Source organism: Syzygium oleosum, unplaced genomic scaffold (genome assembly GCF_021117445.2).
Source record: "Syzygium oleosum isolate NSW1041296 unplaced genomic scaffold, Sole_v2.1 Sole_v2.52, whole genome shotgun sequence".
In the NCBI taxonomy this organism is placed as follows: domain Eukaryota; kingdom Viridiplantae; phylum Streptophyta; class Magnoliopsida; order Myrtales; family Myrtaceae; genus Syzygium; species Syzygium oleosum.
In genome coordinates this window covers 1-27,815 of record NW_026607536.1, presented here as the reverse complement: position 1 = coordinate 27,815, position 27,815 = coordinate 1, and the positions used below count along the sequence as shown (strand labels likewise).

Sequence of the window (27,815 nt, the reverse complement as noted above, 5' to 3'; positions counted from 1 at the left end):
TCCTACTCAAGATTTTTAATTTTCATGTTTCTTTGCAATTTGCGCGATTTCTTTGCGTGTTTACTTTATTTTTGGGCAAGTTCGGGGGTTGTATATGGTCGAGCAATTTTTTTATTTGCTATGCGCTCTAGTTTTGACTGTCTTGAAGGTGTTGAGATTGAAATTCTTGTAATTCTTTTGGTTTGCTCGGGAGTTGTTTGAAGAAATGGCAGTTAGGGCTTTCTCATGGAAATGGTGGATTAGATGGTTTGAGACGGTGAGAATTGAGCTTGCAAACTATGTGCGTGAGAGAGAGAGAGAGAGAGAGAGAGAGAGAGCGGTGGGGTCCTAATTCGAAAGTTTTCATGTTAGTTCCATGTAATTAAAGATGAAATGTGAACATCCAGTATGAGGTGACATCTGCGTTTTTTCCAAAGAAACCAAGATGTCTTAAATTGAGGAGGGACTCCCATGAGAAACATTTCCCTCTCATGTTTATTTTACCATCATTTAGCCCATTAAACCATTCAAGCCCATCAAGTTGTATCAAGCTCAAGTGTCCTAACAAAGTTACTTTTGAGTTGCTGTCCTGTTGCTCGGAACTTCTTGCTGCAAGAATTATATCATTTAAAATTGAGCAGCTCAATTTTGATTTTGGATAAATCGCCAAACAGTTCAATCTGGGAAGTTTTTATGGTGATGGCCCTCCGACGTCCATGTTCAATATTCTCTCCGCTAGTAACAGATCATCAGGAGTCGTGACCTGAAAGGCAATAACTACTATGTTGATAGGCAATCAGATAGAGTAACAAGTATCCAACCACCATTCAGGGAAAAAAAAAGTGTCCCACCAAGGATTCAATAGTTCAAGCATTTCAAAGTATGGTTAACTAATGCTGGTTTTGAGATTTTCACCTTGATGTTGGTGTAAGATCCTTCAGTGACATATACAGGATGCCTGAGGTGCTCCACGATAGATACATCATCCGTCACTTCAAGGCCTTCTCTGTAATTTATGGCATCCCATTCAATGTAATGTCAATAGTGATTATTCAAAAGTTATGGCATCAAATAATCTCCAAAAGAGTTCCTTCACCTATACACAATCCAATATACTGACTAGTATGGGAACATATCATGGACATTATCAGAAAACTAGAGCTAGAGTACATACTGGTAGTTCTCTTACATACTACAAACAATGCATCAAGTTTGGAAAGAGTCGCTTTTACCGTAAACATAATTAGATCAACTAATCGGACATCAAGAAAAAATCCACTACAATATGCAGGTGCCTATGCATATTTTCACATACTCACAAGGTTGCACAATTACCCACATGAGACTGCCCACTGAAAGTCAGTTCACGCCTACAAGCGCCTGCCACCTAGCTAAGCATTACTCAAATTCAGTGTGCCGCTGAACTTACAGCTGGTCAGATACTGAAACCCACTTACAGGAGTACCCTCAAGTGACCTTCGAGATCTGTCTCCACTTATGCATCACTTCACAGTCTCTACATTCCTCAATGTGGGACTTGGATTGATTAAAACCTACCTACCATTCTTAACCCACTATACTCAGAAAGTTACATGTGCAATATGGTTGTTCAGAGCCATGGGCCAACCAGGTTAGCCACCACCTTCTCGAGCCATCAGTGATATAGGAGTTTCTAATGGGAGTTTACATTTAGTTCCAAATCTTCTGTAATAATAGCCACCAAATAACTTTAGAGGTATGCTAGAATTGTCCATTGCCCAATCATTTATTCTAACTTCCCTTTTTGTTCTTCAGAGATTTTCCAGATTACAACAGCTCCGAGATGATCTCAATCACAACAGCCTGTAAGTTGCTCACCATTAGCAACTGCATAAGCAATCGGTATTGAGAACTTCCTTCGACTGATTTTACAGTCTAATTGTGAACCTTAGCTCCTTCTACATCAGTTTCTTTGGGATAAAGGACCTAGAGGATATGCAGGACGTCTGCCATCAAAGTCTATATTCTATGTCACCGTAATTTAATTACCTCTATTTTGAGAAGGTTTAACCACTCTTTAGGGTTTCTGACAAAAAAAAAAAACACTCTTTAGGGTTGAAGCCTAAAAATTTTAATCATGCCAAGCAGAAATAAGCATGGTGCAAAATTCTGCAACAGAATCACTCCCTTCTGCCTTCAGAAGAGATACTAATAAGACATTATAATGATGTTGCTTCTGTTAGGTTATCCTACCCAATCATCCATAGCCCAATAATGCAGCATTTCAAACTTTCAGATATTTATGGCAGTGCCAACATTAAAAAGAGTACAATAACAAAAAATAAAAATAAAAACAGCCTTCTTTTGCTTTGAGAGATTGGGATATGAAATAACAAAAACAAAGGGAGTTCATATAATATGATTCTCTTCCCAACAGTATGAGATGAATATGCAGAAAGTGCACACTGAGTACCTATTGACTAGCTCAAAGCCTCTCTTAAGCAGCGAAGGCTTGATCACCTGTAACAAATTAAGAGAGCTGGTCACAAGCGGCCCCCAAATTCAAGCATTTATCTCCTTGAAAACAAACCTGAGGTGTTTGCATCTCCCAAAGTGTTTTCCGATCCAGAGTTCTCACAACAAATGATTCACTATTTGCCTGTAAAGGATTGATGTAATTCCACCATTCAGTAGATGAACTGACAGAAACAATCACGTTCACACCTCATGTCTACTTTTTGGTAATCAAAGGAAAAAAAAAAGTTTTTTATGAAAACACTTTGGGAGAAACATGAAAAATGTAGTCATCAGATATGTACATACTGAACATGTAAAGGCCACCGTGATGTCATTAATTGCAGAAACAGGCAGAATCAATGGTGCTGCCAATTCTTAAAACCGAGGTTCATCCCGACATATAAAAATGACGCTTATCATGATGCAGTTGTAGGACAAAGAGGTCAACGTGTACTAATGCTTCAGGGCATGTATGCACATTCATGCACACTTGCACTACACAATAAAACGACTTCCCATAAGTGACCAAATATATATTCAGAGATTTACAAGCCAAAATTAGCTTGGGAGCCAATAAAGACATATATGACGAATACACAACAAGAGATATTCCAATGTAATGTGCAAAGATACAATGAATTTGATGAGGAAAAGCCTCGCGGCAAGAGTTCATGCTCAGAGAAAAGGCATCAATTGAAAGCAGAAAAAGAACCAGTAAAGGCTACTGGCTGCATTAACAATGAAAACTACCAGCAGAACAAGTTGTCCAAGAAAGATTGAGTACAATAGAAACACCAGAGATTAGTAGGAAGCTGTGCAAAGAAAAGAATACAAGAGGTAGAGATGCCATTCAATTACATGGACCCAGAAAAACTCACCTCTTTGATGGTAGCTTTAACAGGAACCCCAAGAACAGCAGCTCCATTTTCCCTGCCATCTTTAAGTACCTATAAACAAAAGCAACTTAAGATTAATACCAACACTCACATTATAATGCATATATATTCGAAGGAACTGCACAAAATGAAGAGTAAATATGGGTAGAAAAAGGTCAACTGGTGATGCAATTTCAAATAGAATTCAATGTGAACAAGAGAGACATGAAAGAGCTTTGCACATATGCATCTAACCACTGCAAAGACAAAAATGGCACCTGCTATACAAGAAAGTCTCAGAATATAACTGAGCCAAGCTTTTTCATTAATTGTATCTGCAACGGTGTATTGTGATCCTAGAGAAGTAATTCAGCCTTGTGTAATTACATTATCCGTTCTTTATATAAGATTTGACGTAAGAAGTTCCATTTCAACTATCAATTGAAAAGTTTAAAAGCTAATTTATCTGAAAGAATAAGCATGGACAGGGACATTCTAAGACAGCTGTTGTGAGTTGGGCCGGCTGGATTATGCTAACTGTTGATTTTGACCCCCTGGTCTTAAGTGTTTTTCACCTTTGGGAAAAAACAAATCTATCAGTACATAATGAAGGAAACTTCGCATACAATGGTGGTGACTTTTACAAAATAACGTCAGTGAAAATGCTCCAAGCTCACACACGCATGCATACTCTAGCAATCCCATATAATTGTGCCAGACCAAGTTCGGTTGCAAATAACTCTATATATATTACAAAGCCTTTTAATTTTTTTTGGATAATCTAGTTTTAGGATCTAGCCAGCTGAGTAAGCTTCAAGCCAAGTGATGTAAGCCAAAAGCTAGCTAGGCCAATTGGCTCAATACGTGGATCAGCTTCAGGTTACAGCCGCACTGCTTTCTTTATGCAGGTTTTGCCATATAAACTGTACTAATCCTTAGGCCAGACTGGGCAAGTGAAGCCCCAACCAGACCAGACAAGGGGGTGAAGCACATACATCAGTCAAGTCTATGCAACAGGTATTGTTGATGCAATGTCGATGCAACCTCAGTTACAATCTCCTGTATGGCAGATTAAAGGTGGATTACCATTCACGTTCATCATGAAGGAAATAGGAAGCCTCAATGAAACTGTTGAAAACAAAAGACTTTCTTCTTTATATCAAGAGCTTGTTGAACAAAACCAAAAACAATTCGTGACCCCACACACAATTGGCTGGCTATACATCCTTGGCCTCCACATATATGCAGGACCCCCCATCACTCCATAGGAGACTCGAAAACTATCCTTGTGAACTGAGCTGGTAGAATCACTGAGAAGGGTTCTTCCTAAGAATAAATATATAGAATTTTAATCAAACTTTCTAAGGAGAGAGGAAAGGTTTGAAAGCCTGGTTGCATGACCATAAAGAGCTGCAGTTTGGCACACTACAAGGACTAGCAAAGGAAAAAAAGCAGTTTGGTTGTTCTTTCCCCTTCTGGCAAGAATGATAGACCAGATACACATTTTCTCATGCATCTTCTTGATAAGAAACGTTCATAAAATATCAACCTCACAAATTTAGATATTTGTCTCAGCTTTCGCACAATGACAAACTGACAAAATCAACCCCAGTTGCTTCCCATGAGAGTATCATGGACCCCTTAAGTCAGCAAAAATACTTGGTAAAGAAAAATGTTGAATGCAATCAGACCTTTTCTATGTCTCCACGTGATACAAGAGGTCTTGCAGAATCATGAATGCAGACAAGCTCAGACCCACTAGCAACTGCCTGAAGGTAAATGTTCCACACAAATGGAAGTTAATAAACCATCATCTCTAGGAAAGAACATAAAAGCTTGTTCAACCTTAAATTCAGAGTTACAAGTATTATTCAGAAAGGATTTTTCAATAAAATATAAGTTATCTTCAATACAAGGTGACTAGGAAAATAAGCTGATGCATGACAATGTTTGAGTCAGCATCTACTAACATTCAGACCTTCTTGCAAACAAAGTGCAGAAAATTTGCTGTCTCATAATAACAGGATGCATCAGATTTTAGTCTTATGAAATACAAAAACAAAGCAATGCATATAAAATAGAATGCTATCACAAATGGACATGGAAACAAAAAATCGAGTTCACAGGTATGAAGGAGGGAAATCGAAATTCTTTGTGGAATCATTTTCTTTCGTTCTTTCACCGAAAAAATGTGGACGACAATTTTTCACGGTCAAATGAGCCAAGTGTTACCAGACGTGTGACTGAGAAACTATACATGTATTTAACACATTGACATGATATAAGATGTGCAAGTTCTTTCATTATTCTCACGTGAAGGATGGCAACTCAGAAAACATCTTCCATCCGCATATCTTAGTTTCTTTAACTTTTCCTCTTCCTTTTACAAAAAGAAGAAAAACACTTCCTCCTCACCCTAGCACCTAGTAAGTAGAACGGTTATCATGACACTACCTTTTCCACCTCCCTAAAGCTAAAGTTTCAAGATCTACCCTTGCTACGCCTGCACTGGCCATTGCCACTAGGGCACTTTTAGTAATATGTTGGCCAAGTGCAGTTCTGTTGTGTATAAATGAACAATGAAAAATACAATGCATGCAAAAGAGAGACAAAGGAAACACAAAAATACTAAACAAAGTGCTGGCAGCAGCAAGAAACTCCAATGTCCAATGACAACTACGGGTGGAACAGCTACATCAGAAGTTCTGCAAGGTTAATTAAGTAAGTTGATCCTACACAGTACGAGTGTCAAATCAATGAAAGAGGAAAACATTGGAAGCCTTCCATTACAAAACGCAAACAACAAAATAAATGAAGCAAATCTTAAGCTTTTATTGACAAGAAAGCACTATTGCGCACCTGAAGGCCACTGTACACCGAATCCTGTCTCTCCTTCCCAGGCAGCGTAAATTTAAGATCCACTTGAACCTTCTCTTTGGTGTCTAAGACAAAGGAACAAATTGGTTTGCAAATCTTCTAGAGCAAAAAGAAGGAAACAGCGTGCCTTAAATGACCCAGGACAAACACAACACCAGAAAAGAACATTAGAGCCTACCAAGCAAACACACTTGAAGATAGATAAAAAATGCAGTTGGAGAGGAAGGTGTGAGACACGGCACCTTCAAATATGTCTCTGTATGATGGATCACAAACTACAATAATTTCCTTCACCTCTCTCATTTGTGAAAAAGTATAAAAGCTGCAAGAGAAGAGCCATGATCTTAATCTCGACTTCATGGAGACATGAAGAGGAAAAAGAAAACAAAGGACATTTAGGAACCAACGAGCACTCAACACCCAATGGGTATGATGTTGCTTAATGTGCCAACCAAGCTTTCTAAGTGCACCATTAATATGAAACTAAGTTTTGGAGAACAATGGTCAGAAAAGACAGTAGAACTCTGGTATATATCTAACTACTATGAGCACTATAAGGAACTATGCCAATGGACATAGATAAGTTGTGTTAGCTCATCCAAGGTACTGATAAGCATAATCAGTGCCACTAAAGAAGAATATTGTGATTAGAAATGGCAAGGATCAGCTTCCAACGAGAATGCTCTACCAAGTCCAACTTCTTGCTATTCGGTCCAAATGGAGGTACAGGATTCTCTCAGAAAAGGCAAGGGGTGATTGCACTTTGTAGGTTCTTTAGAATAGGAGGCCTACAATATGAGCAAGTTTCCTTTACCTGTACAAAGCAATTGGCTGGCCAAGAAGTGGAAGATACTGCTTTGGCATGCTCGCCTATTCTAATAAACAGAAGATAATCATCATCTGGAAGATGAAACATAGAGAACTAGAAGCAATAAAAAGGTAGGCACCAAATATTGTTCGGATGTGCCTAGACAAATACCAGCAGTACAAATGCAAACAAGTCATAATAGAATAACTCCTGAAAGATAGTAATGCATGGGCCTAACGCCGACATGTGCAACCTTTCCATGCGACATTAGGCAGCTTACAGGAATCGGCGATCAAAAGGAACACATTTCCACAGCATAAAAGGTACAAGCGGAAATATTAAGGAAGTCATCCTAGCATCAAGGATGAAGTGATTGACGGGTCTGTGACGTGCCAGACTGATGATGTCATTGGATTGGACCAATAAATGAAGGACTTGGGAGGGAGGAGGAGTTGAATGAATTGGAAAAGGTTGGTGAAGAAGGAGGGGACTTACACCCATCCTCTTGCCCTTCCCTCCAGCCAAAAGAATGACGGAGACGCCGCCCCCACTCACAACCGTTAAAGTCTGCGAAAATGCAAAATGTTAATAGTGTTGTCGGAACGATTTCACTGGCTTTGAACTAGAGGTATGTAATTGTATTCACTTACGTTGTCATCTTCACCAGAGCAATGAACTTTCACACTGGAGGCAACAATTTTAGCTGTTCGTGGGGAATGAATGGCACGAGCTGAAGTAAGAAGTAAAAACAAGAGGGATTACCGGACGGAGAGAGAGAGAGAGAGAGAGAGAGAGAGAGGGAGAGACGATGGAGGATGATTGAAGAAGAGAAGAAAGAAGGTTTTGCCTTGGGCAGAGCGTCGGAGAAGGAGAAGCTGCCGGCGAAACTGGGTCCTGCCGCAGCTGGAATTGCTGGAGGAAGGAGGCCAGAGGGTCGAAGAGGAAAAGCCTCCGACCAGTGTTTGAGACATCATGCCACGCACACACGCTCTCTCTCAGACTTCTCTCCTCTCCTCTTCCCGGCTCCTCCTTCGAAGCAGTTGAATGTTGAAGTAGGTGAGCGAGAGAGAGAGGCGCTGCTGATCGTTATTCATTCCCACCGAGGATGTGCAGATATGCCATCGAGTGCTGACAAAATTTTGTACCTCCGCGTCTCTCCTCCATATGCAATTTGCCTTCTTTTGTTAACCCAACTACCCCTATTTACCTTGTCATATTCTTGGCCGCCAAAACTTAATAAGAAAAGTAAGCGGCTTTACCTAACTCAATTTATCACTTCATTGATTATCTACACTTCTATATCAATGGATCTCAATTTTATCACTTCATTGATTATCTACACTTCTGTAGCAATGGATCTCAATTTTCTTGTTTCCCCCCGAACATCCTCAATGAATTTTTGTAAAAAATGTTTAATCCATGGTCAAAAATGTTAATTCTCTCCTATGCGAAATTTGAATCATTCCTATCCAAGAAAAATTCCATTCCAGAAATATCCTCTTTTATCGACCAAAAACAAATATTTTCTCTTTCTGTATATAAATGAATGAACTTTTTTATATAGTGTCGATAAGTTCTTTCACTCTATAGTGATTCATGTGGTTCTATTTATTCAAATGTCAATTTCTTGACATACACGCAACACGTGGTCATCAATTGCTTTTCTACGTAATTAAAGATCTAATATTATAGTGGCAAAATTTCGCCTAAACACCAGTACTGTGTGGGGCATTGAGGATAGAAGCAACTTCTTATAAGCTAGAAATTATAATTAGTCTATTGTATTATCAGTATCGACATCAACATAAAAGCATTAGAAGCAAAGGGAAATAGGAAAAAAAGAAAAGGAAAAAAAATAGAAAATGTAAATAAATTATAAAAATTATCCACGTCAGAGTCCATCATGTCATGTAGGATGGCCTACGTTGACAAAACCGTCACGTTAGCTATTTCTTGCAAAAATTGACCGGATGAACTACATTGAAAAATCGTCAAAATGTTTAAGACTAAATTAGCCAAATTGAAATGTTTAGAATTGAATAGACTGTCGAATAATAGGTTTAGGACTTTTGGACAATTTCTCTATTTTTTTCTCTTCCCTGTATGCCCTTTATTGTGTTTATGAAATAAATTATCTCTGATAATTCATCATGTAAATATTCATTCATTTTTTAAATAAGCAACACACAATTTTTCTTGTTAATTTTTTTTTTCATGTCTTTCTTTTTTTTTTTTTTGGTCTTAAGAGGTACTTTCATTCATTCATAAAAAAGAGGTCTACATGATGAAAATGAACAAGTCTCCGAAAACAAAATATCCCGAAGGAGCTGGGGGGGTGAAGACACCCAATTTGGAGGAAGAGTTCTTGTACGATGGGCTTTAGCTATCTAGTCTGTTGCTTGGTTGGCCTCCTTAGGACAATGGCTTAATTTCGCTGAAGCTTGTTGAGCTAAAAGATCATTGCATTCAATTAAGATATTTCGCAAGGCCCAAGGGGGCTCTTCTCGGCCCAACACCATCTCCACTAAGGATGAACTGTCGCTCTCACACTCCCACTGCACTTTCTGTACTTGTCCTTCACCCACGTGCGTTTCTGTTCGCTGTTTTAGAAACAAAAGTCCTTGCACTAAAGCTAGGGCTTCGGCTTGCAGAGGAGTTGAAGCTCGGACATCCTTTGCGAAGCCATCGACGACCATCCCCTTTGAGTTGCGTAAGATTCCTGCAATTGAACTCGGTTTGTCGCTATCCACCCACGAGCAGTCCATGTTTAACTTCATGGAGCTTCCAATCGGAGGTATCCAGTAGACAGGTACTCTTGATTTGCTGGGTGTTTTTTTTATCTTCTTCGGGTTCCAGCGGCTAAAACTTCTTACTTGTGCCTGAGCTGCGTCGATTAAGGAGAGGGTTTCTGTGGGCCGAGCTCTGAAGATGCTGTCATTACGATTTTTCCATATCAGCCATAGCACTGTTGCTAACAATTCTTCTTTGGGTGAGTCCCTCTTTGCTTCGAAAAAATCCAGAAGCCATTTGTCTATTCTAGTGATGTTGAGGGTGCTTACATTGAGGCTGATTCTCGGATCTGACCAAATATTTTCCGTCCATTCGCATAGCAGGAAGAGATGTTCGGTTGTCTCTGGATGACTTGCACAGAGGGGGCACAACGGGTCAGGTAATACTTTCCTCTTGAAGAGATTTTCTCTCGTTGGTATGGCGTCTTGACATAAACTCCATAGAAAAATTCTCAGTTTGGGGGGGATCGACAGATTCCATATTTTTGTCCATAATCTTATGGGAGGCTGAAATGATGTTGTTGTCCTGTTTATGTCTGATTTTGTGATCATGGAACACACCTTGTTGTAGCCACTCTTTACTGTGTAGGCACCTGTTTTGTTCCTTGTCCAGAATAATTTATCTTCCTTTAGGCTGGGACCAATGGAGATAGATAGGATTTCATTAGCAATACTATCATCAAAGAGATTTTTGATTTTGGATTCATTCCATCCCTTCGTTTCTTCATTGATTAATTCTGCCACCATTACTAGATCATCCTTGTTCACTGGACCCCCAATCGTACCGACAATGAGCCACTTGTCCTCACAAATTTTAATAGACTTACCATCGCCTACCATCCATTTCACCTCCAATTCTATGGCTTCTCTTCCCATTATAATGCTTTGCCAACCCCAGGACGGGCGATTCCCTTTTCAGGCCTTCCAAAAATCGCCATCAGGAAAATAGATACCTTTTAAGATTTTTCTCCATAATGCTGAAGGGGTTTGAGATAGTCTCCATGCCTGCTTGCCTAACATAGCTTTGTTGAAAATTTGTAAATCTTTAAAATCGAGACCCCCTTCATCTTTTCTGGATTTCAGCACTTCCCATTTCTTCTAGTGCATTCCCCTCATTGAGGCATTTTGTTTCCACCAGAACGACGCAATTCTTTTTTCAATGGCATTGTAGATAGAGTTAGGAATTTTAAAGATTGACATAGCATATTGAGGTACAGCTTGCACCACGCTTTTTATCAAGATTTCTTTACCTGCTTTTTACAGAGTCTTTTCTTTCCATCCCTCTAACTTCATATTCACTCCTGCTAAAATCCAAGCAAACATTTCCTTCTTCGATTTACCCCATTCGGATGGAATGCCGAGGTATTTCCCTGTTTTTTCTATGGTCGGAGCTCTTAGCTCATGTGCCATATTCCTTTTGAGGATCGGTGGGCATCTACTGCTGAAATAAACTCTCGATTTATTCAGGTTAATGACTTGGCCCGTTGCAAAGCGGTACTGATTAAACATAGTTGCCAGATTTTGGCATTCTCTGACTGTCCCATCCAGAAAAAATATAGCATCATCAGCGAACAATAGATGTGACAATGTAGGGCAATACCTGTTGAGTGTGATTCCTTTGAGATCCCCATCCTCAATGGCTTTGTGCATCATCCAAGAGAGAATATTTGCCATTAGAATGAATAGATATGGGGATAGTGGGTCTCCTTGTCTAATTCCGCGTGAAGGTAGAAAAAATTGCGTTGGTTCCCCATTAACTTTCACACTAAATGAAACAGTTGAAAACATTGCATGATTAACTCAACCCATCGCTCGCAGAAACCCATCTTTAACATGCTCGCTCTCAAGAAGTCCCATTCTACTCTATCATAAGCCTTCTGCATGTCCAATTTGAGGATAGCCTGAAAATTCTTCTTTCTTTTCTTTATCCTTAATTGGTGTAACACTTCCTAAACAATTAGAATGTTATCTTGTATCTGCCGTCCTTTGACAAAGGCACTTTGTTCTGTTGCTATTAACTCAGGAAGCCACAGTTTCAGCCTGTTAGCCAACACCTTAGATATGATCTTGTAGCTAAAGTTACAAAGGCTTATAGGTCTAAACTGGCTGATGCATTCTGGATTTTTAATCTTTGGGATAAGTGAAATATGCGTCTTGTTTAGGAGAAGGTCGAGAGTACCTGATTCAAAGAAATTCTGAACTAAGTGGAACAAGTCCATCTTGATATCCTCCCAATAATGGTGAAAGAATTGGCCATTTAGTCCATCAGATCCAGGGGATTTTAATGCACCCAACTGAAAGACAACATCTTTTACTTCCTCTAAGGTTAGGGTTGCCATCAAACTATCATTTATCTCGTCACTAACCAATCTGGGGCATTGGTCTAGAACAGGCTGAAAATTCCTCGGACCTACCAACTCATAGAGAGATCGATAGAAGTTCCTTATATGTTGTTTGAGATCATTGGGATCTCTACTCCAGTTGTCTTCATCAATTTTCATCATCGTAATCCTATTTCTCTGTCTTCTTTGCACCGTCGTGGCGTGAAAATACTTTGTGTTCCTGTCACCCCATTGGAGCCAATTAATCCGAGATCTCAGCCCCCAATACATCTCTTCTTGTCTCCACAGCTTTTCAATCTGATCCACAATATCTTGGGTCTCCTCCTTCCAAGAAGTTCCGGATGCTCTATTGGTTATCTCCGTTAGCTTCCTTTTTAGCCCCCTGATTTGGTGTGATGCATTGGAGAATTTTCCTTTACTCCATAAAGCTAATTCCCTGGATGTATCTTGGACTTTTTCTAAGAAGCTTCTGTGATTCAACGAGTTTTCCTGCCATGTTCTTCTGATTATTTCTCCATATTCTTCATCATCTAACCAAAACGATTCAAACTTAAATTCTTTCTTCCTTTTGTTGTATGGTGGGTGTAGAGATAGCAGAAGTGGGCTGTGATCCGATCCTACCGCTGGTAGAGCTAAAACCTCTGCATTGGGGAAAGCAATCCTCCACTCCATTGTGCATAAAACTCTGTCCAGTCTCTCTTTGACTAGGTCCTCTCCTCCTCTATTGTTGGCCCACGTGTATGCGCATCCCTTGCTCTCTATGTCCATTAGCGAACAATCATTTAAAAATTCACGGAAAGCACATATTCTGTGGTGTTCTGCCTCTCTCCTACCAACCTTCTCCCAATTGTACAAGATTTCGTTAAAATCACCCATACAAATCCAGGGGAGTTGAATGTTTACCTGGGTGCATCGTACTTGTTGCCACAGAAGAAGTCTCTCTCTAAAATTCGTAGGAGCATGAAGAAAAGTTATCCTCATTTGACTACCACTGGTTGGATCTTTGCATTCCACATCAATAAGATTTTTGGAACTAAGCACTACTTTTAAAGCAACATCTTCACTCCACATTATAGCTAATTCCCCCGCAATACCTTCCGGTTGTTCTAAAAACGAGTTTGGGAACTTGAGACGCCGTCTAACCCGGTCCACCAGCTACTCCTTATTTTTTGTTTCCATTAAGAAAACCAGGTTGGGCCTTTCAAGAGCCACTAAGGCTCTAAGCTCTTGGAACGTCAAGGGATTGCCCAGCCCCTGACAGTTCCAGCTCATAATCCTCATATTGTCTCTGGTGGCTTATTAGGGCTAGCCACCAAAGCCCATTCTTTCCCTTCTTGCACCACCTGGATAGGGGTTTCCAAAAGCTCTATGTCTTTTAATATTGAAGAGCTAGAGCCTTCTAGCCTCTTCTATTTTTTTATCCTTTGATTGTTCTGTCCTTTCTTGCTGTTGAAAGCCGAAACTTTTGATATTAAAGAGTTAAGTGGTTCTAAAGCCATTAATTGTTTTCTATTGCCTTCCTTCTTTTCTGAAATAGCTGCTGATTCTTCATAAGCTCCCTGAAGCGAGGGACTTTCTGCTCTTTTTTTTGTTGCGAACAGGGGCTGCAAACTGCTCTATTTCCCCCTCGCTACTATGTCCATTTCGGCCGATGGAATTGGTGTTTCAGGGACATACTCTTCTTCCTCATAGTTGGGGATTACCTTTCCATAAAAAGCTTCCCAGTGAGGGCTGCGATCACGCACTTCTGCTTTGAGCCAAGGGCCATATTTCCCTGTTCTATTTTCAGTCCACCTTGTTTACTCGTAAGGAATTTCTTCACAGTATGATGCATTGTCACGTCCCGACTCAGAATCACGATTGATGCTTAATGACCGAACATGACCCGTGACTCGCGGAAATGTATTAGTTCGTCCCGTTTATTTTAAACAATCAAATGCGCACGTGGAAGCAAATAAACAATAAACGAGACAAACGGGAGTGAGATAAGCAAACAACGCACGTTGTATTTACATGATACGTGCTTATTTTTGTCGAGCCCTTCTTTACGGGCCCTTACAAGCCACGCATATATTTTACATGCCTATTCCAAGGGCGGTTCCGACACAAGCCACTATCGAACAAACAAAACTTGGCTTGGTTGCCTATGCCCATTACGGTTACTCCTTAGCTTCTCGCTCCACGCTCCTCCATCTCCTCGCTCCCGTTCCCCCGTCCGGTGGCCGAACTACACCCCGCCCGCGGCTTGCCCCGGAGCTGGCCCACCCGCGCCACCGAATGGCCCCTCGAATCCACGAAGGGGTCCAATCCAGTCGCCATTTGCTAGCCGATACCAGGCCACGTACGGGTGGGGGACTAGTTCTGTGCGGCCCTCATCCACCATAACATACGTAGTAATACGACGGTGCGCGCGGTTCTCTCGGGCATCAACAACGGTAAGTAACTCCGCTCTCATCTCAACGGGGTTTCCAAACCGGGTCGGGGGAGTCTCCATCTACGGACCTGAAAAAGGGAAAAACAACGGGAGTGAGTCAAAGGACTCAATAAGTGAAAACTCTAATATCAAGCGAGGACGAGACAATCGCCGTTCACACAAGTCGACTCTTACCGTACCGGTATCGATGGCAATTCAAATAGCAAAGTTCGTGCTACGAAACCAACAAAACAAACATCAAACATAAGCATCACACGTGAGCATCATTTGTCGAGAAAGAACGAACTATAATCAACCATGAAACCAAGAAACGGGCCAAGCAACCCATGTTACAACGTATCGCAACTTCCTTTCCCGATATTAGGGAATTCACTTACTTAACGACTAACAAGAACTAGAGATCATGTTAGAGACGGGTGAGCTCGGGTGATTTTCGGGCTTTCTCCTTGCTTTCTCCTTGCTTGGCTGACCAATACTAGGAACACAAAGGCCAAACCGTGGGCTCTTGGGCGGAAACGAGGAGAAACACGGGCCGGTTCGGGACTCCTTGGGCGTGAGGCTTCTCGGGTCAAGAAGTGAGATAAATAAGAAACAAAGAGAGGAGAAGGTGATGGTGATGTTGGCGTGAGAAAGAAGGAGGGGGGGGGTTCCATGCATTTATAGAGGCCTTAGAACATCCTAGAATAAGGCAATAATAGAGGGGCCTCTAAGTCAAAAATCATCATGACATGCATTAAATGAAATTTATGAACTAAGGCAAAAAATAATGATGAAGAAGCCAAGCTTATCCAAGCATTATTGGCCCAATCTCTCTCTCTCTCTCTCCCTCTCGGCTTCTCTCTCTCTCTCTCTTTCCCCCTTGGCCGAATGGCCTTCTCGGTTCTTCCTTGGCTTGGCCGATTATTGGCCTTGCCTTGTGCTCCATTATTGATGGCCATTGAGTCATCAAAGTGCCTTAAATGCATGGCACACCTCAGCCCAAAGGCTTTAAATGAAGAGGGACACCTCATGGGGTCCAATAATGAAGGCTTAAATGGCATTAATGAAACCTTTGACCAAGTCAACAAATTCTGTCTCTTTCTCCTCAGCAAATCTGAACCGTGGGAGCCTCTTAAGTTGCTGGTTTCACACAAAAATATTCTCGGGCCAATCGGTTTACACGAAACCGGCTAAACGGCACTATAATCGCAACCCCGCATCATACTATTCTCAAATTTTCTAAGGGTTGTCCACACTTAATAGGCCCGTTCAACCCGAGGTTTGATGTGAGAATATCCCCAAAAATCATCTAACACAACCAAACCAAGTCCCAAGCAAAATGGAACAAGTCCAAGCAAATTGGGTTGCTGGGCGCATGGCCGGGCCTGACCGGGCGCGTGGCCGGGCGCAGTATCGGGCCACACGGGCACGCATCTGGGCCACACGGGCACATGGCCGCGCTATGGCCGGGCCGCACGAGCGCTACGCCGGGCTGCACGGGCGACGTGCCGATCGCCTTGCCTGGCTGCACGGGCGACGTGCCGAGCGCCTTGCCGGCCGCATGGGCAACGTGCCGAGCACCACGCCTGGTCACATGAGCGAGGGATCGGTTCACGGCCAAACACGCGCAACGGCCCGTGAATGACACGATGCACGGCTCATGGCCATATTTCTTGGGCACGGGACGAGATCGAAACTGGATCTTATGGGCACAATGCCTGGCGCAAGGGTCGGGCACAATGGCCGGCACACGACCGGGCACGTAACCGGTCCGTGGCCTAACTGACGGGCACGATGGTTGGTCATGACCGAGCACATGGCCTTGGCTGGCGAGACTGGCAATTTTGCCCGGGCCGCGACTAAGCCACTAGGCACATGGCCTGGCACATGTCTCGTCCATGGCCTACCCAACTCAACGCAACGATCCGTGGTCGATTCGTGACCGAGCCACGTTCGAGTATCAACGACCCACGGTCGACCCTCGGTTGTCATGTAGCCTCGTGGAATCCAGTACCCCGGAATTAACTCATGGTCATCCGGGACTAATGCATGGCCGTGCGGTATCACCCGCGACCGACACATGCCGACACCGGACTGATCCACAGTTATCCCGGACCGTTCCACTAACGGCCCTTATGGTCGATGGGTCACTCCACAGTCATATTACTCTAATCATTTGCGTAGTCAGGGAGTCATTCCACTGTCGATCCCTAGGCCAATTCATGGACAATCTTTCGATCGAACCATGACCAACCCTCAGTACACTCGTTCCGATCATGCTGTCCATTCCATTACCGACCCTCGACTTGAGTTCCCCGCTCATTCATTTATTACTAGCCCTCGGCTTCCTAGGTCCAAAATCGGGGATGTCACATGCATAATGGCCAAGTCTCCCGCATGAATAGCAGAAATGTGGAAGGCGTTCGTACTTAAATTCCACCCATAACTTTTTTTCCCTTGGATTCGCTATAGTTCCAGATTTCAGGGGAGCTAACAAATCCACTTCAACCTTCACCTTTCCCATTTTATAGGGTCCATTTCCTTTAGATTCTAACTGTATTTCCAACACCTTTTCCACCTTCTCAGCCAAGTCATAATAAACATCCTCCAGGATCCATCAAGGTGGGATTCCTAATATTTGAACCCAGAACGCATACTGTGTAAAATCATAACAATGGTCGGGGATATTCGGCTCACATTGTTTAAGAACAAGTAAATTGCTAGCAAAAGACCAAGGACTTGATTGTATCACCTTTTCTTTGTCACTTTCAGATTCGAAGACAAATGAAAAGAAACCCGGTTCTTTTTGGTTGCAGACCACTAATTCGGTTTTCCACGCCTTCTTCATTGTGTTAAGGAAGGCTTGGAAATTTACATTGGGCTTCGAAAAAAGTTTACCATACAAAGTAAGGCTGCACTCCACTCGATTTTCAAAAGGAATTTCCCGTCTCAAATTCACTACATCATCCTTCGACCACAAGTGACCCAAACTTTTACACAAAGCAGCTAGGCGTAAGTCATTCTCAGTCTCACCTTCCATCTTACAGTGTTGCAGGGACACTACAGGGAGCTTGACTAGGGTGCGAAACTGGGAAAGAGACTCACGGCAGTCTACTGTAGCATACTCACCTGAGAGCCCACATATGGTAGAAGAGCCAGCTTCCACTTGATTGAGTTTCAGAGGTTTTAGAATATTTAAGGTTAAAATAGATTGAAGGGAGCTCTGAAACTGGAAGAAGAAATAGTCGTTTTGGACAAAACAGCAAAGAGCCAAGAAGGAAAAAACTACCGGGAGTTTCTGTTAAAGAGTAGGGTTTTTGTAGGTGCACAACACTGTTCGGGCCAGGGTATTGGGTAAGGGATAACTGGTGTAGGTAGAAAGGCTAAAATGGGTTTGGTGAAATTTTTAGGGTTTGGGCGAAAGGTGGATTGAAGAAATTGAAGGCTTGAGATGCAGAAAACTCTCGACAGCTGAGATTGAAATGAGGTGATTGTCCATTAGGGAGGAAACAAGCTAGAAATCAAAAGGGGTTTTAGGGTTTTGATATCACTATCACCATGGAAGGGATAGAAGAAAAAGCTCTACCCATGAGAGAGAGGAAACTCTACCAAACGAGAGAGATGTCGCATTTTTGTCAATATTTGTTTGCTATTTTGAAAGTCTATGTTGACGGTCGTGGACAATGCATCTCTAACCACTTCGCCAAATTTTTTTTTAAGCATTTATAGATAAGTCGTGACACACTCTTTGAGAAGATTACCAAGAAAGTCATTCCCTGAAATTTGTTGTAATTTCTTGAATTCATTGTAAGGTTGGTCATATAAAGTTTTACTTTCGTAATTCATCAATATTTGCGTAGTTTCTAACTTATTGTTAGTAATTTATGTAATTTGACTATAGAGTTCATAATTTGAAAGATGACATAGTAAAATATCATAATTGTGATAGGTGACGCTACCAATACGAAATAGTTTTCCTCAATAATTGTAATTTTCCTATGAGCCATTGTGAATGACAAATCAGTAATCATTATACAAATATAATAATTTTCCTTGAACCTTGTAAAGTTGAATTTTCTAGAGTTCGTAACTTCGACAGTATCTTTATTCTTAGTAACTTACCCCGATGATCACAACACTTTTTTGCTGTTCGCAAATTTAAGGGTCATCATTTTATAGTTCAATAGTAACATTGACCATTTTATGGCCAGTAATTTCCCTTATATTTTCGTAAATTACTACTTTAAAAATTCCTCTTACGGTCAATATTTATTTTCTCTTAATCTAACGGCTAAGATTGAACGAGACCCGTCCAGAATTTTCCTATACGTGTCCATAAATTTCCTTGCGTTATAATTAAATGATGCGCAGCTACAATTATTGCTTTTGTCGTATCGATGTAAGCTAAAAACTCAACATAATAGGAAAAGAGACCATGGTCGGTCTTTCTCTCTCTTTCTCTAAGTCAATGAAGATGCTCTTTAAAAAGTTTAAAGTCACATGTACTATTTTTATATATTCAGCAGAACAATCTAATGCAAATCAGAGATAGTGTAACTCATTGCTCTCACATCTTTTTCGGGCAATCTTTTTGCTTCCGCATAAATTTCCAAGGGAAGTCTCATTGCAAATAAGAAAATCCTAGAAAATTATGTGAAAGAAGCTGTTAGAACACCTCTCCCGTTTTTTCTCCTTTTGAAAGAATATAGATTGGGCAAAACTTCAAGGTAGTGTAACTTATTGTTTTGTCATTTCCTTCGTGCGATGTTTTTTTGATTCTACATAACTTTCCGAAGAGAATCTAATGACAAATAAGAAATTACTAGAAAACTTTTAAAAAAAAGCCATTGGAAAATCTCTCTCGGTATTTCTCCTATTGAAAGGAGTTCAATTGGGTAAGGTAACGCTTAAGGATAGTGTAACTTCTTGTTCTGGCATCTTTTTTGGGTATTTCTTTTTTGATTCTACATAACTTTACAAGGGAAATCTCAGGGGTAAGAACAGCATTGGTGCCAAAACTTGTGTACGGAGGCCACTTTGATGCCAAAAGTTCCATTTGGATTACTTTAGTGCCAAAAAATTTGAAAAACGATCTTTTAAGTGCCAACTCTGATATGATTGGTCGGAAATCTGACGTGGCAATTTTTTATTAGTATTTGAAGCCGACGTGGCTCGCCGGAGATACAGTGAGCACGCACAGTCAGCATTTTTTATTTTAAATAATTTTTTTCTTTTTTCCTTTTTATTTCTTTTCTTTCTTTTTTCCTTCTTTTCTTTTTTTCTTTTCTTTCTTCTCCCTTTGTCACCGCCGGTGACCGGGAGGCCGGCCACCGGCCGCCGGCTCGCCCGGACGAGGCCGTCGCCGCCCGTCACGAGGCGAGGCCCGGCCGACCCTCGCCTGGGAGCGACGGCGGGCAAGCCCGGCGAGGTCGGCCTCGCCTCGCATGGGCGAGGGCGAGCCCCGGCGAGGGCTCCTCGCCGAGATCCAGCGAGGCCGGCCGTCGCCCAGCCACGGCGGCCCCGCCGGACGTCGCCCCGCCGGGCCTCGCCTGTGGCGGGCGGCGGCGGCCTCGTCCGGGCGAGGCCAGGCGGCCGGTGGCCGGCCTCCGGTCACCGGCGGTGACAAAGGGAGAAGAAAGAAAAGAAAAAAAGAAAAGAAGAAAAAAAAGAAAAAAATTCAGAAAAGTATTAAAAAAATCGAAATATATACGTGGAAATGCCACGTAGACTAATTTTTTAAAAAAAAAATCCAACTAAGATTAAAAATTTAATTATAAATGCCACGTATTAATTTGGCCGGAATTTCTCGCCGTTGACACCAAAGTGATCATTTTTCCTCCGATTTGGCACTAAAGTGATCCAAATGAAACTTTTGGCACCAAAGTGGCATCCGTACACAAGTTTTGGCACCAATGCTGTTCTTCCCCCGGAAATCTCATGGCTAATAAGAAATAGTTAGAAGATTGTGCACAAGAAAAGTCATTACAACTCATCTCCCCCTATTTCTCCTATTAAAAGAAATCTAATTGGGTCAGGAAAGTGTGTAAATCATTACTCTGACATCTTTTTCGGGCGATGCTTTTTTTGATTCCACATAAAGTTGGAAATTCATGGAAAATAAAAAAATTAGTAGAAATTTGTACAAAAAAGGCTATTAAAACACCTCTCCCATTATGTGTCCTTTGGAAAGAAGTTTGATTGGGCAAAAGTTTGGGAAAGTGTAACTAATTGCTTGAGGACTAGGAAACAACGCCTCGCTCTCTAGGCTTGGCATTTGCGTGGATTCGTCCAATTCGTGCATTCGCTGTTTTGTGCTTGTAGAGTGGTCATCGGTTTGCTGTGGCGGAGGTTGTGGAGGCATCGAGTGGAGGCTGTCGACTGGCGTTCGAGGTCGAGACAAGGATATCATCGTTTCATCACTGGTGGGAGTTGAAGTGGATGTCCCTGTTCGCCAAGGTGAGACAACCTGATTCTAAGGGTCATTGACATTGGTTGCCGGAAATGGAGAATAGCGAGAGAAGCCGTCGGCCGAACTAGGGGCTGGGCTGGCCCACTGGAGGCCAGACTCGCCGGGTCGGGCAGATTGAAGGCAAGCCCCGTGAGGCCGGACGTTTTAAGAGGAAGTTTTTAGCTGGTTTCGGGCTCGGCTGCTAGGGGAATTACGCTTCGGGCATGCTGTTCGAAGAGATGGGCTAGTTGAATCGGAAATAAAAAGTGGGCTTTGAGCTGGGCTTGCTAGGAAAAAGACTTGGAGGTTGGCTTAGACCTTAGTCGGGCCGGGCTGGACAGATTCTTGGGGGCTTGGATCAGTCTAGTTTCGGGCTTTTAAGGCTTAGGCCTTTCTCTTGGGTGGACCGAACTCGATACAAGAGTTCGGTTTGCTCCACAGCCCAGCGTGGGAACCTGGGTTCGGTCCTTGCCCGGCCCGTGTTCAGCGACCCGACCCGGACCCCTAGTTTCGGATCAATTAATTAAATTTTAAATAATAATAAAAATATTGATAAGAAATATTTAAAAAAATTTCGAAATTAAAATATTAGAAAATTGGTAACGAACATGCTACTTCTTGTCTTTTGGGTGTAATTAGTGTTCTCATTTGTTTGGGAAGTTTCATGTGCCTTTTGCATGTCTTACTTGATTTCGGACATGAGTGATTAGATGCGTGTTAGATTTTGATTCATGCTCCTTGGTGGGTTGGTTAGAAAGGTGACTAGAAGCTAATCAGGGGATTAACGATGGTAGCCTTTTGCGTTGTGCACACAAGTGGGGGCTATTAATTGTCAATTCTATTCAATGAACCTTTAATTCGATTAGAAGGAGGCTGGGGTTAATTGAATAGTATAGAAAAGTTTAGATTGTTGAGTCGGACTGCTTTGTTATTTGTTCATTGCTAAACCTGCTCATTGGCTACTTTGATTGTTTGCATGATGTGAATGTCGAATGTGATGGATGTTCGAGACCAATGAGGATGGTGATTATGAACTCCCCGAAAACCGAAGGCCAAGAGTGGTGGTCCGAGGTGACAATTAATTTGGCTTGCTTTAGGCTAGTTTAGTTTTGATTAGGCTAGTTTAGCTATTGGACTTAGGTTCAAATAAACTAGTTAGCTCGGTCTCCGTTCAATAAAATAAAATTATATTTAGATTCACTTTCTATACAGGCAATTAGAAAGGCTTAGATTAATTTACCATCATCATATGTTTAGATTTAAGCTCACCATAGTTAGGGATTCAAGCTTTCGAGGTATCATGTCTCAAGGTTCATAATGAGGCCAAGTATATTCTTTGCCCGACTTGTATCGGGTCCTTAATTTATGTATCGTTACCTAGCTGCTTTCCATACCTGTGTCTTTACTTATCGCACCGTCTTTCAATAAATTGGATGTTAATCACTTTCCCAAAATATGTTAGGTTTAGCTCAGGATCACAATGAAAACATACAAAAATATGTTGCATGATCACTTAGCAGCTTTGATACCATAGGATCATAAATGGTAACGTAGAGTGAATGGTCACTTAGATAACACACTTATAAGTTAGCGGTATCGAAAAGGCGCTAATAAAAATATTAGCATTGCAAAGTCCCTATTCCTAGTTTGGGGTTTAGGATTTATGGATTTGGGGTTAGGGGTTGAGGGTTTGGGGTTTGGGGTTTGGGGTTTAAGGTTTGGGATTTAGGGTTGAGGGTTTAAGGTTTGGGGTAGGGCTTTAGGGGTTTAGGGTTTGGAGTACTAGAGCTCAGGGTGAGGGTTCAGGGGTTCAAGATTTAGGGTTTGAGGGTTGAGGGTTTAGGGTTTGGGGTTTGGGGGTTGAGGGTTTAGGGCTTGGGCTTGGGAGATGGGCTTGGGTGCTTGGGGCTTAGGGCTTAGGGCTTTAGGGCTTAGGGCTTGGGGCCTGGGGCTTTAGGGTTTAGGGCTTGGGCCTTTGGGCTTGGGGCTTCGGGTTTAGGGTTTAGGGTAGGGGTGAGCGTGGTTCCAGGGTAGAACCGGAACCGGAACCGGAACTAGGAACCGGGATCCCTAGAGGCTAAAACAGAAATTATAATCCCTATTCCCAAATCTTACTATTTCGGTCTTTTCTCTCTTCATTTCCTTCACTTCTTCCTCGATCTTGAAGGCGGACACCGTGAGGAAGGACGAAGGAGCGGCTTACCAGTCGAGCGTCGGACGGAGCTCAGCTCTCTCTTCCCCTTAATCTCTTTGCCCTCTTCTCCGTCGGTGAATGACTCTCCGGGTCTTCTGGAGAAAGACGAGGGTTTCGCGGGTGTGATTTTTCCCCAAAATTCGATGCCCTAATTTAGGGACTCGTTGTTTCACGGGCGTGGTTTTCCCCCAAAATCCGAAACGGCCCGACGGGGGTCTTGAAGGTGATCTTCCCGGTGAGCTCCTTGATCTTCCCCCAAATTCCTGATCTTGCCCTGCTCTACCTGGACCGTGATCTCGGGCGCGTAGGAGACTAGCTTCCCGATCTTCTCGAGCTTGCAGGGACCTGACTGGGTATTCTTTGGAAGGGCCGCTGGCGCCGGAGCTTGGAAAACTTAGTCAATTACGATCTCTGTAAGTAGGCCATATCAGTTTCTTTGAAGTTGAGGAGATCTTACTGTATGGCATTACTGTAAAATTATACATCCAAGCAAAATTTAGTTATATTCTGTCTATTTGACACGTAAGTTGACTTATGGTAATACGGAGAACATTTCAGTAGAAAGCCTAGCACTTTTATCTAAAAACAAAGTTGCATGTGCTGGGAGTTCTTGCCTGAACTCTAGTGTTAGAAAGTTGACAGTTTCAGTGTTATTATGATAACTGATAGATAAGTCTGCATTGTTTGGTGAATTTTACGATGATCCTCTGTACTCCTGATAGACCATAAGTTGCTTGTGTTAGACTTCATCTTGTTTCGAAGATTGCTACCACGTACAGTTATATGCTGGTAAGAATCAGACATCTGAAACAGTAGATTGGATGCAAGATATGTCCCAATCTCTGTCTTAACCATATGCAGTAGTACTTAATTCAATATGTCAAAGGGTGGTAGATACTTCTTCTCCAGTAGCAAGATGAGGATCATTGAGGCAGGAACGGGCATTTTAACTCTCACTACTGAGAGAGCCAACTTAGCTAGAACTTTGACATGAAAAATGTTTGATTTTCTCTTCCAGTGCTTGAAAACTAAATCACAAGCTCTGCGTAGCCATTGTGGGTCAGATGAGTACGAATGTCCAGTGAGTAATCTATTGATGAGAGAACAATTGGAAATATCATATGACTTTCTATAATCCTTAAATATATCCCAGGCTTCTTCTATTTGGTGATCTTTGAGTGCAACTCCAATTTTCTCCAGCAAAAGTGCTCGAGTTGAATTTGGTACTATTTTAGTGTTTTTGCAGGGTGTGAACTCTCTATTTTGCCTCCGTGACAAAGCTCTCTTCTGACTGAAGTAAGGAAAAAATAATCTCAAGAGATGACTCTTTCCGATGCAATGATGCACAATAATCTCTCCTTGTGTCGTTAAAGCCATTCATATACAAGTTAGATGGCCCTTTTATTTGGAGAGAGTCTGGGATTTGCAGTAGGAACTACTATCAAATGTTGTGAAGCATTCATCTTATCTTGATATGAACAACCATTGGCATATTTTCATAAGGAGCAGAATCAGATGACCCTTGTATTTGGAGTCATTGTCAAACTATCATACTTGCTTCTTGGTCTACCATGCTTAAATCTCACCCATGCACATTGGGAACCTGTCTCGCTGTTCCCTGCACCTAAACACTACCCTGCTGAGGCAAATTACAAGGTTTGAAAGGTTAAAGGGATAAACATAGTCCACTCATTCAGATACATGATGCATTGTAACTTTCAATGTCGAATTGTACAGTTTCTCAGCGATTACTGTCTTACTTTTTGTCTTGTTAGAAATTCATGCCAAGTTCCTCACGTTAATCTTGATATTTTCGCTCCTGTAGGCCAGGAGAGTTACAGAGGCTTCGAAAAATGACAAATATCAGTACACATACTTTGGACACAAGATAAACAGTTTCAATAGTGCTCCCAAAAAAGTTCTGGCTTTTGACTCTCATCTACGTCTCGATAGATATGCACTTGAGCAGGGTGACCTCCCTAAAACTGGTGATGAAAAGAGCAGGTTTCTCTTCTTCTTCTTCTTCTTCTTGACTTTAGATGTGATGTTTTAATTTGGCATTAGTTGGTACATGCGAAAAAAATTAATTTTAATTCTTGTTTGCGCCTCCTTTTGGTGTTGGTTAAGGTTAATTTAGTTATGTGCAGCTTGTAGAAGATTGGCTTTTGTTGATATTGTGTTGTTCATGTCATGGAGGTTTCTTTTAGAAACATTCCCCGTGGAAAAATTTGAAGAGTGAAAAAAAAGATTACCCCAAAAGGGCGCCGGACGACTAAGTTACATTATCCCGAAATTTAATCAAATCTAATACCTTCGAAAAAGATTAGAAAACGGAAGAGGTGTTGCAATGACCATTTCGCACCCCTTTTCGTAAATTACAGGTTTTGGAGACATTCCCCGAAGAAAAATTTGAAGAGTGAAAAAAAAGATCACCCTAAACGGGCGCCAGACGACTAAGTTACAGTATCCCATAATTTAACCAAATCTAACACCTTCGAAAAAGAGTAAAAAACGGAAGAGGTGTTGCAATGACCGTTTTGCACCGTTTTTAAATTACAGGTTTTGGAGACATTCCCGAAGAAAAATTTGAAGAGTGAAAAAAGATCACCCTAAACGGGCGCCGACGACTAAGTTACAAGTATCCCATAATTTAACCAAATCTAACACCTTCGAAAAAGAGTAAAAACGGAAGAGGTGTTGCAATGACCGTTTTGCACCGCTTTTCGTAAATTACAGGTTTTGGAGACATTCCCCGAAGAAAAATTTGAAGAGTGAAAAAAAAGATCACCCTAAACGGGCGCCAGACGACTAAGTTACAGTATCCCATAATTTAACCAAATCTAACACCTTCGAAAAAGAGTAAAAAACGGAAGAGGTGTTGCAATGGCAATTTGGCACCGCTTTTCATAAATTACCGATTTTGAAAACATTCTCCGTGGAAAAATTTGAAAAGTGAAAAAAAGATCACCCCAAAAGGGCCCCAGACGACTAAGTTACACTATCCCGAAATTTAACCAAAATTTAACACTTTCGAGAAAGAGTACAAAATTGAAGAGGTGATGCAATGACCATTTCGCACCTCTTTTTGTAAATTACAGATTCATTGCAGACATTCCCTGTGGAAAAATTTGAAGAGTGAAAAAAAGGTCACCCCAAAAGGGCACTAGACAATGAAGTTACACAATACCGAAATTTAACCAAATCTAACACCTTCGAAAAAGAGTAAAAAACGGAAGAGGTGTAGCAATGACCCTTTCGCACCGCTTTTCGTAAATTACAGATTCATTGGAGACTTTTCCCGTGGAAAAATTTGAAGAGTGAAAAAAATGATCACCCGAAAAGGGCGCTAGAGAACTAAGTTACACTATCCCGAAATTTAACCAAATTTAACACCTTCGAAAAAGAGTAAAAAACGGAAGAGGTGTTGCAATGACTGTTTCGCACCGCTTTTCGTAAATTACAGGTTTTGGAAACCTTCCCCGTGGAAAAATTTGAAGAGTGAAAAAAATGATCACCCCAAAAGGGCGCCAGACGACTAAGTTACAGTATCCCGTAATTTAACCAAATCTAACACCTTCGAAAAAGAGTAAAAAATGGAAGAGGTGTTGCAATGGCAATTTGGCACCGCTTTTCAGAAATTACCGATTTTGAAGACTTTCTACGTGGAAAAATTTGAAAAGTGAAAAAAAAGATCACCCCTAAAGGGCGCCAGACGACTAAGTTACACTATCCCGAAATTTAACCAAAATTTAACACCTTCGAGAAAGAGTAAAAAATTGAAGAGGTGTTGTAATGACCATTTCGCACCTCTTTTTGTAAATTACAGATTCATTGCAGAAATTCCCCGTGGAAAAATTTGAATAGTGAAAAAAAGGGTCACCCAAAAAGGGCGCTAGACAACTAAGTTACACTATACCGAAATTTAACCAAATCTAACACCTTCGAAAAAGAGTAAAAAACGGAAGAGGTGTAGCAATGACCCTTTCGCACCGCTTTTCGTAAATTACAGATTCATTGGAGACATTTCCCGTGGAAAAATTTGAAGAGCGAAAAAAAAGATCACCCCAAAAGGGCGCCAGAGGACTAAGTTGCACTATCCCGAAATTTAACCAAATTTAACACCTTCGAAAAAGAGCAAAAAACGGAAGCGGTGTTGCAATGACTGTTTCGCACCGCTTTTCCTAAATTACAGATTTTGGAAACCTTCCCCGTGGAAAAATTTGAAGAGTGAAAAAAAAGATCACCCGAAAAGGGCGCCAGACGACTAAGTTACACTATCCCGTAATTTAACCAAATCTAACACCTTCGAAAAAGAGTAAAAAACGGAAGAGGTGTTGCAATGGCAATTTGGCACCGCTTTTCATAAATTACCGATTTTGAAGACATTTTCCGTGGAAAAATTTGAAGAGTGAAAAAAAAGATCACCCCAAAAGGGCGCCAGACGACTAAGTTACACTATCCCGAAATTGAACCAAAATTTAACACCTTAGAGAAAGAGTAAAAAATTGAAGAGGTGTTGCAATGACCATTTCGCACCTCTTTTTGTATATTACAGATTCATTGCAGAAATTCCCCGTGGAAAAATTTGAATAGT

General features: G+C 41.5%; 2 protein-coding genes and 1 long non-coding RNA gene across 13 annotated transcripts; 2 read left to right on the top strand and 1 right to left on the bottom strand.

Moving 5' to 3' along the window:
- Positions 1-388: 388 nt before the first annotated feature.
- On the bottom strand, positions 389-8,153 carry LOC115679617 (2-C-methyl-D-erythritol 4-phosphate cytidylyltransferase, chloroplastic). Of its 3 annotated transcripts, XM_056307288.1 has the most exons (12): positions 7,883-8,149; positions 7,686-7,765; positions 7,531-7,602; positions 7,042-7,097; positions 6,470-6,549; positions 6,216-6,292; positions 5,042-5,125; positions 3,354-3,422; positions 2,549-2,617; positions 2,432-2,478; positions 895-985; positions 389-742 (listed from the first exon to the last, which is right to left on the bottom strand). In XM_056307288.1, exons 1-12 carry the CDS (start codon positions 8,007-8,009, stop codon positions 671-673), a joined length of 924 nt encoding a protein of 307 aa, XP_056163263.1. In that variant the 5' UTR covers positions 8,010-8,149; the 3' UTR covers positions 389-670. The 3 variants fall into 3 exon arrangements, 2 of the variants coding, with proteins under 2 accessions (XP_056163263.1, XP_056163264.1); XM_056307289.1 differs by lacking the exon at positions 5,042-5,125 and having other exon boundaries at positions 6,210-6,292; positions 7,883-8,150; XR_008815563.1 differs by lacking the exon at positions 2,432-2,478 and having other exon boundaries at positions 598-742; positions 2,479-2,617; positions 7,883-8,153.
- A 1,112-nt stretch (positions 8,154-9,265) lies between these two features.
- LOC115679626 (uncharacterized) lies at positions 9,266-17,824 on the top strand. Of its 8 annotated transcripts, none has more exons than XM_056307259.1 (5): positions 9,266-9,829; positions 9,934-10,024; positions 10,149-10,204; positions 17,396-17,485; positions 17,635-17,824. In XM_056307259.1, exons 1-5 carry the CDS (start codon positions 9,566-9,568, stop codon positions 17,656-17,658), a joined length of 525 nt encoding a protein of 174 aa, XP_056163234.1. In that variant the 5' UTR covers positions 9,266-9,565; the 3' UTR covers positions 17,659-17,824. The 8 variants fall into 8 exon arrangements, 6 of the variants coding, with proteins under 6 accessions (XP_056163234.1, XP_056163233.1, XP_056163232.1 ...); XM_056307258.1 differs by having other exon boundaries at positions 10,146-10,204; XM_056307257.1 differs by having other exon boundaries at positions 9,266-9,844.
- A 5,265-nt stretch (positions 17,825-23,089) lies between these two features.
- On the top strand, positions 23,090-25,387 carry LOC130136842 (uncharacterized). 2 transcript variants are annotated; one of them, XR_008815562.1, is made up of 2 exons: positions 23,090-23,634; positions 24,468-25,387. It is a non-coding gene; the product is annotated as an uncharacterized LOC130136842 (long non-coding RNA). The 2 variants fall into 2 exon arrangements; XR_008815561.1 differs by having other exon boundaries at positions 24,457-25,387.
- The last annotated feature ends 2,428 nt before the right edge of the window (positions 25,388-27,815 follow it).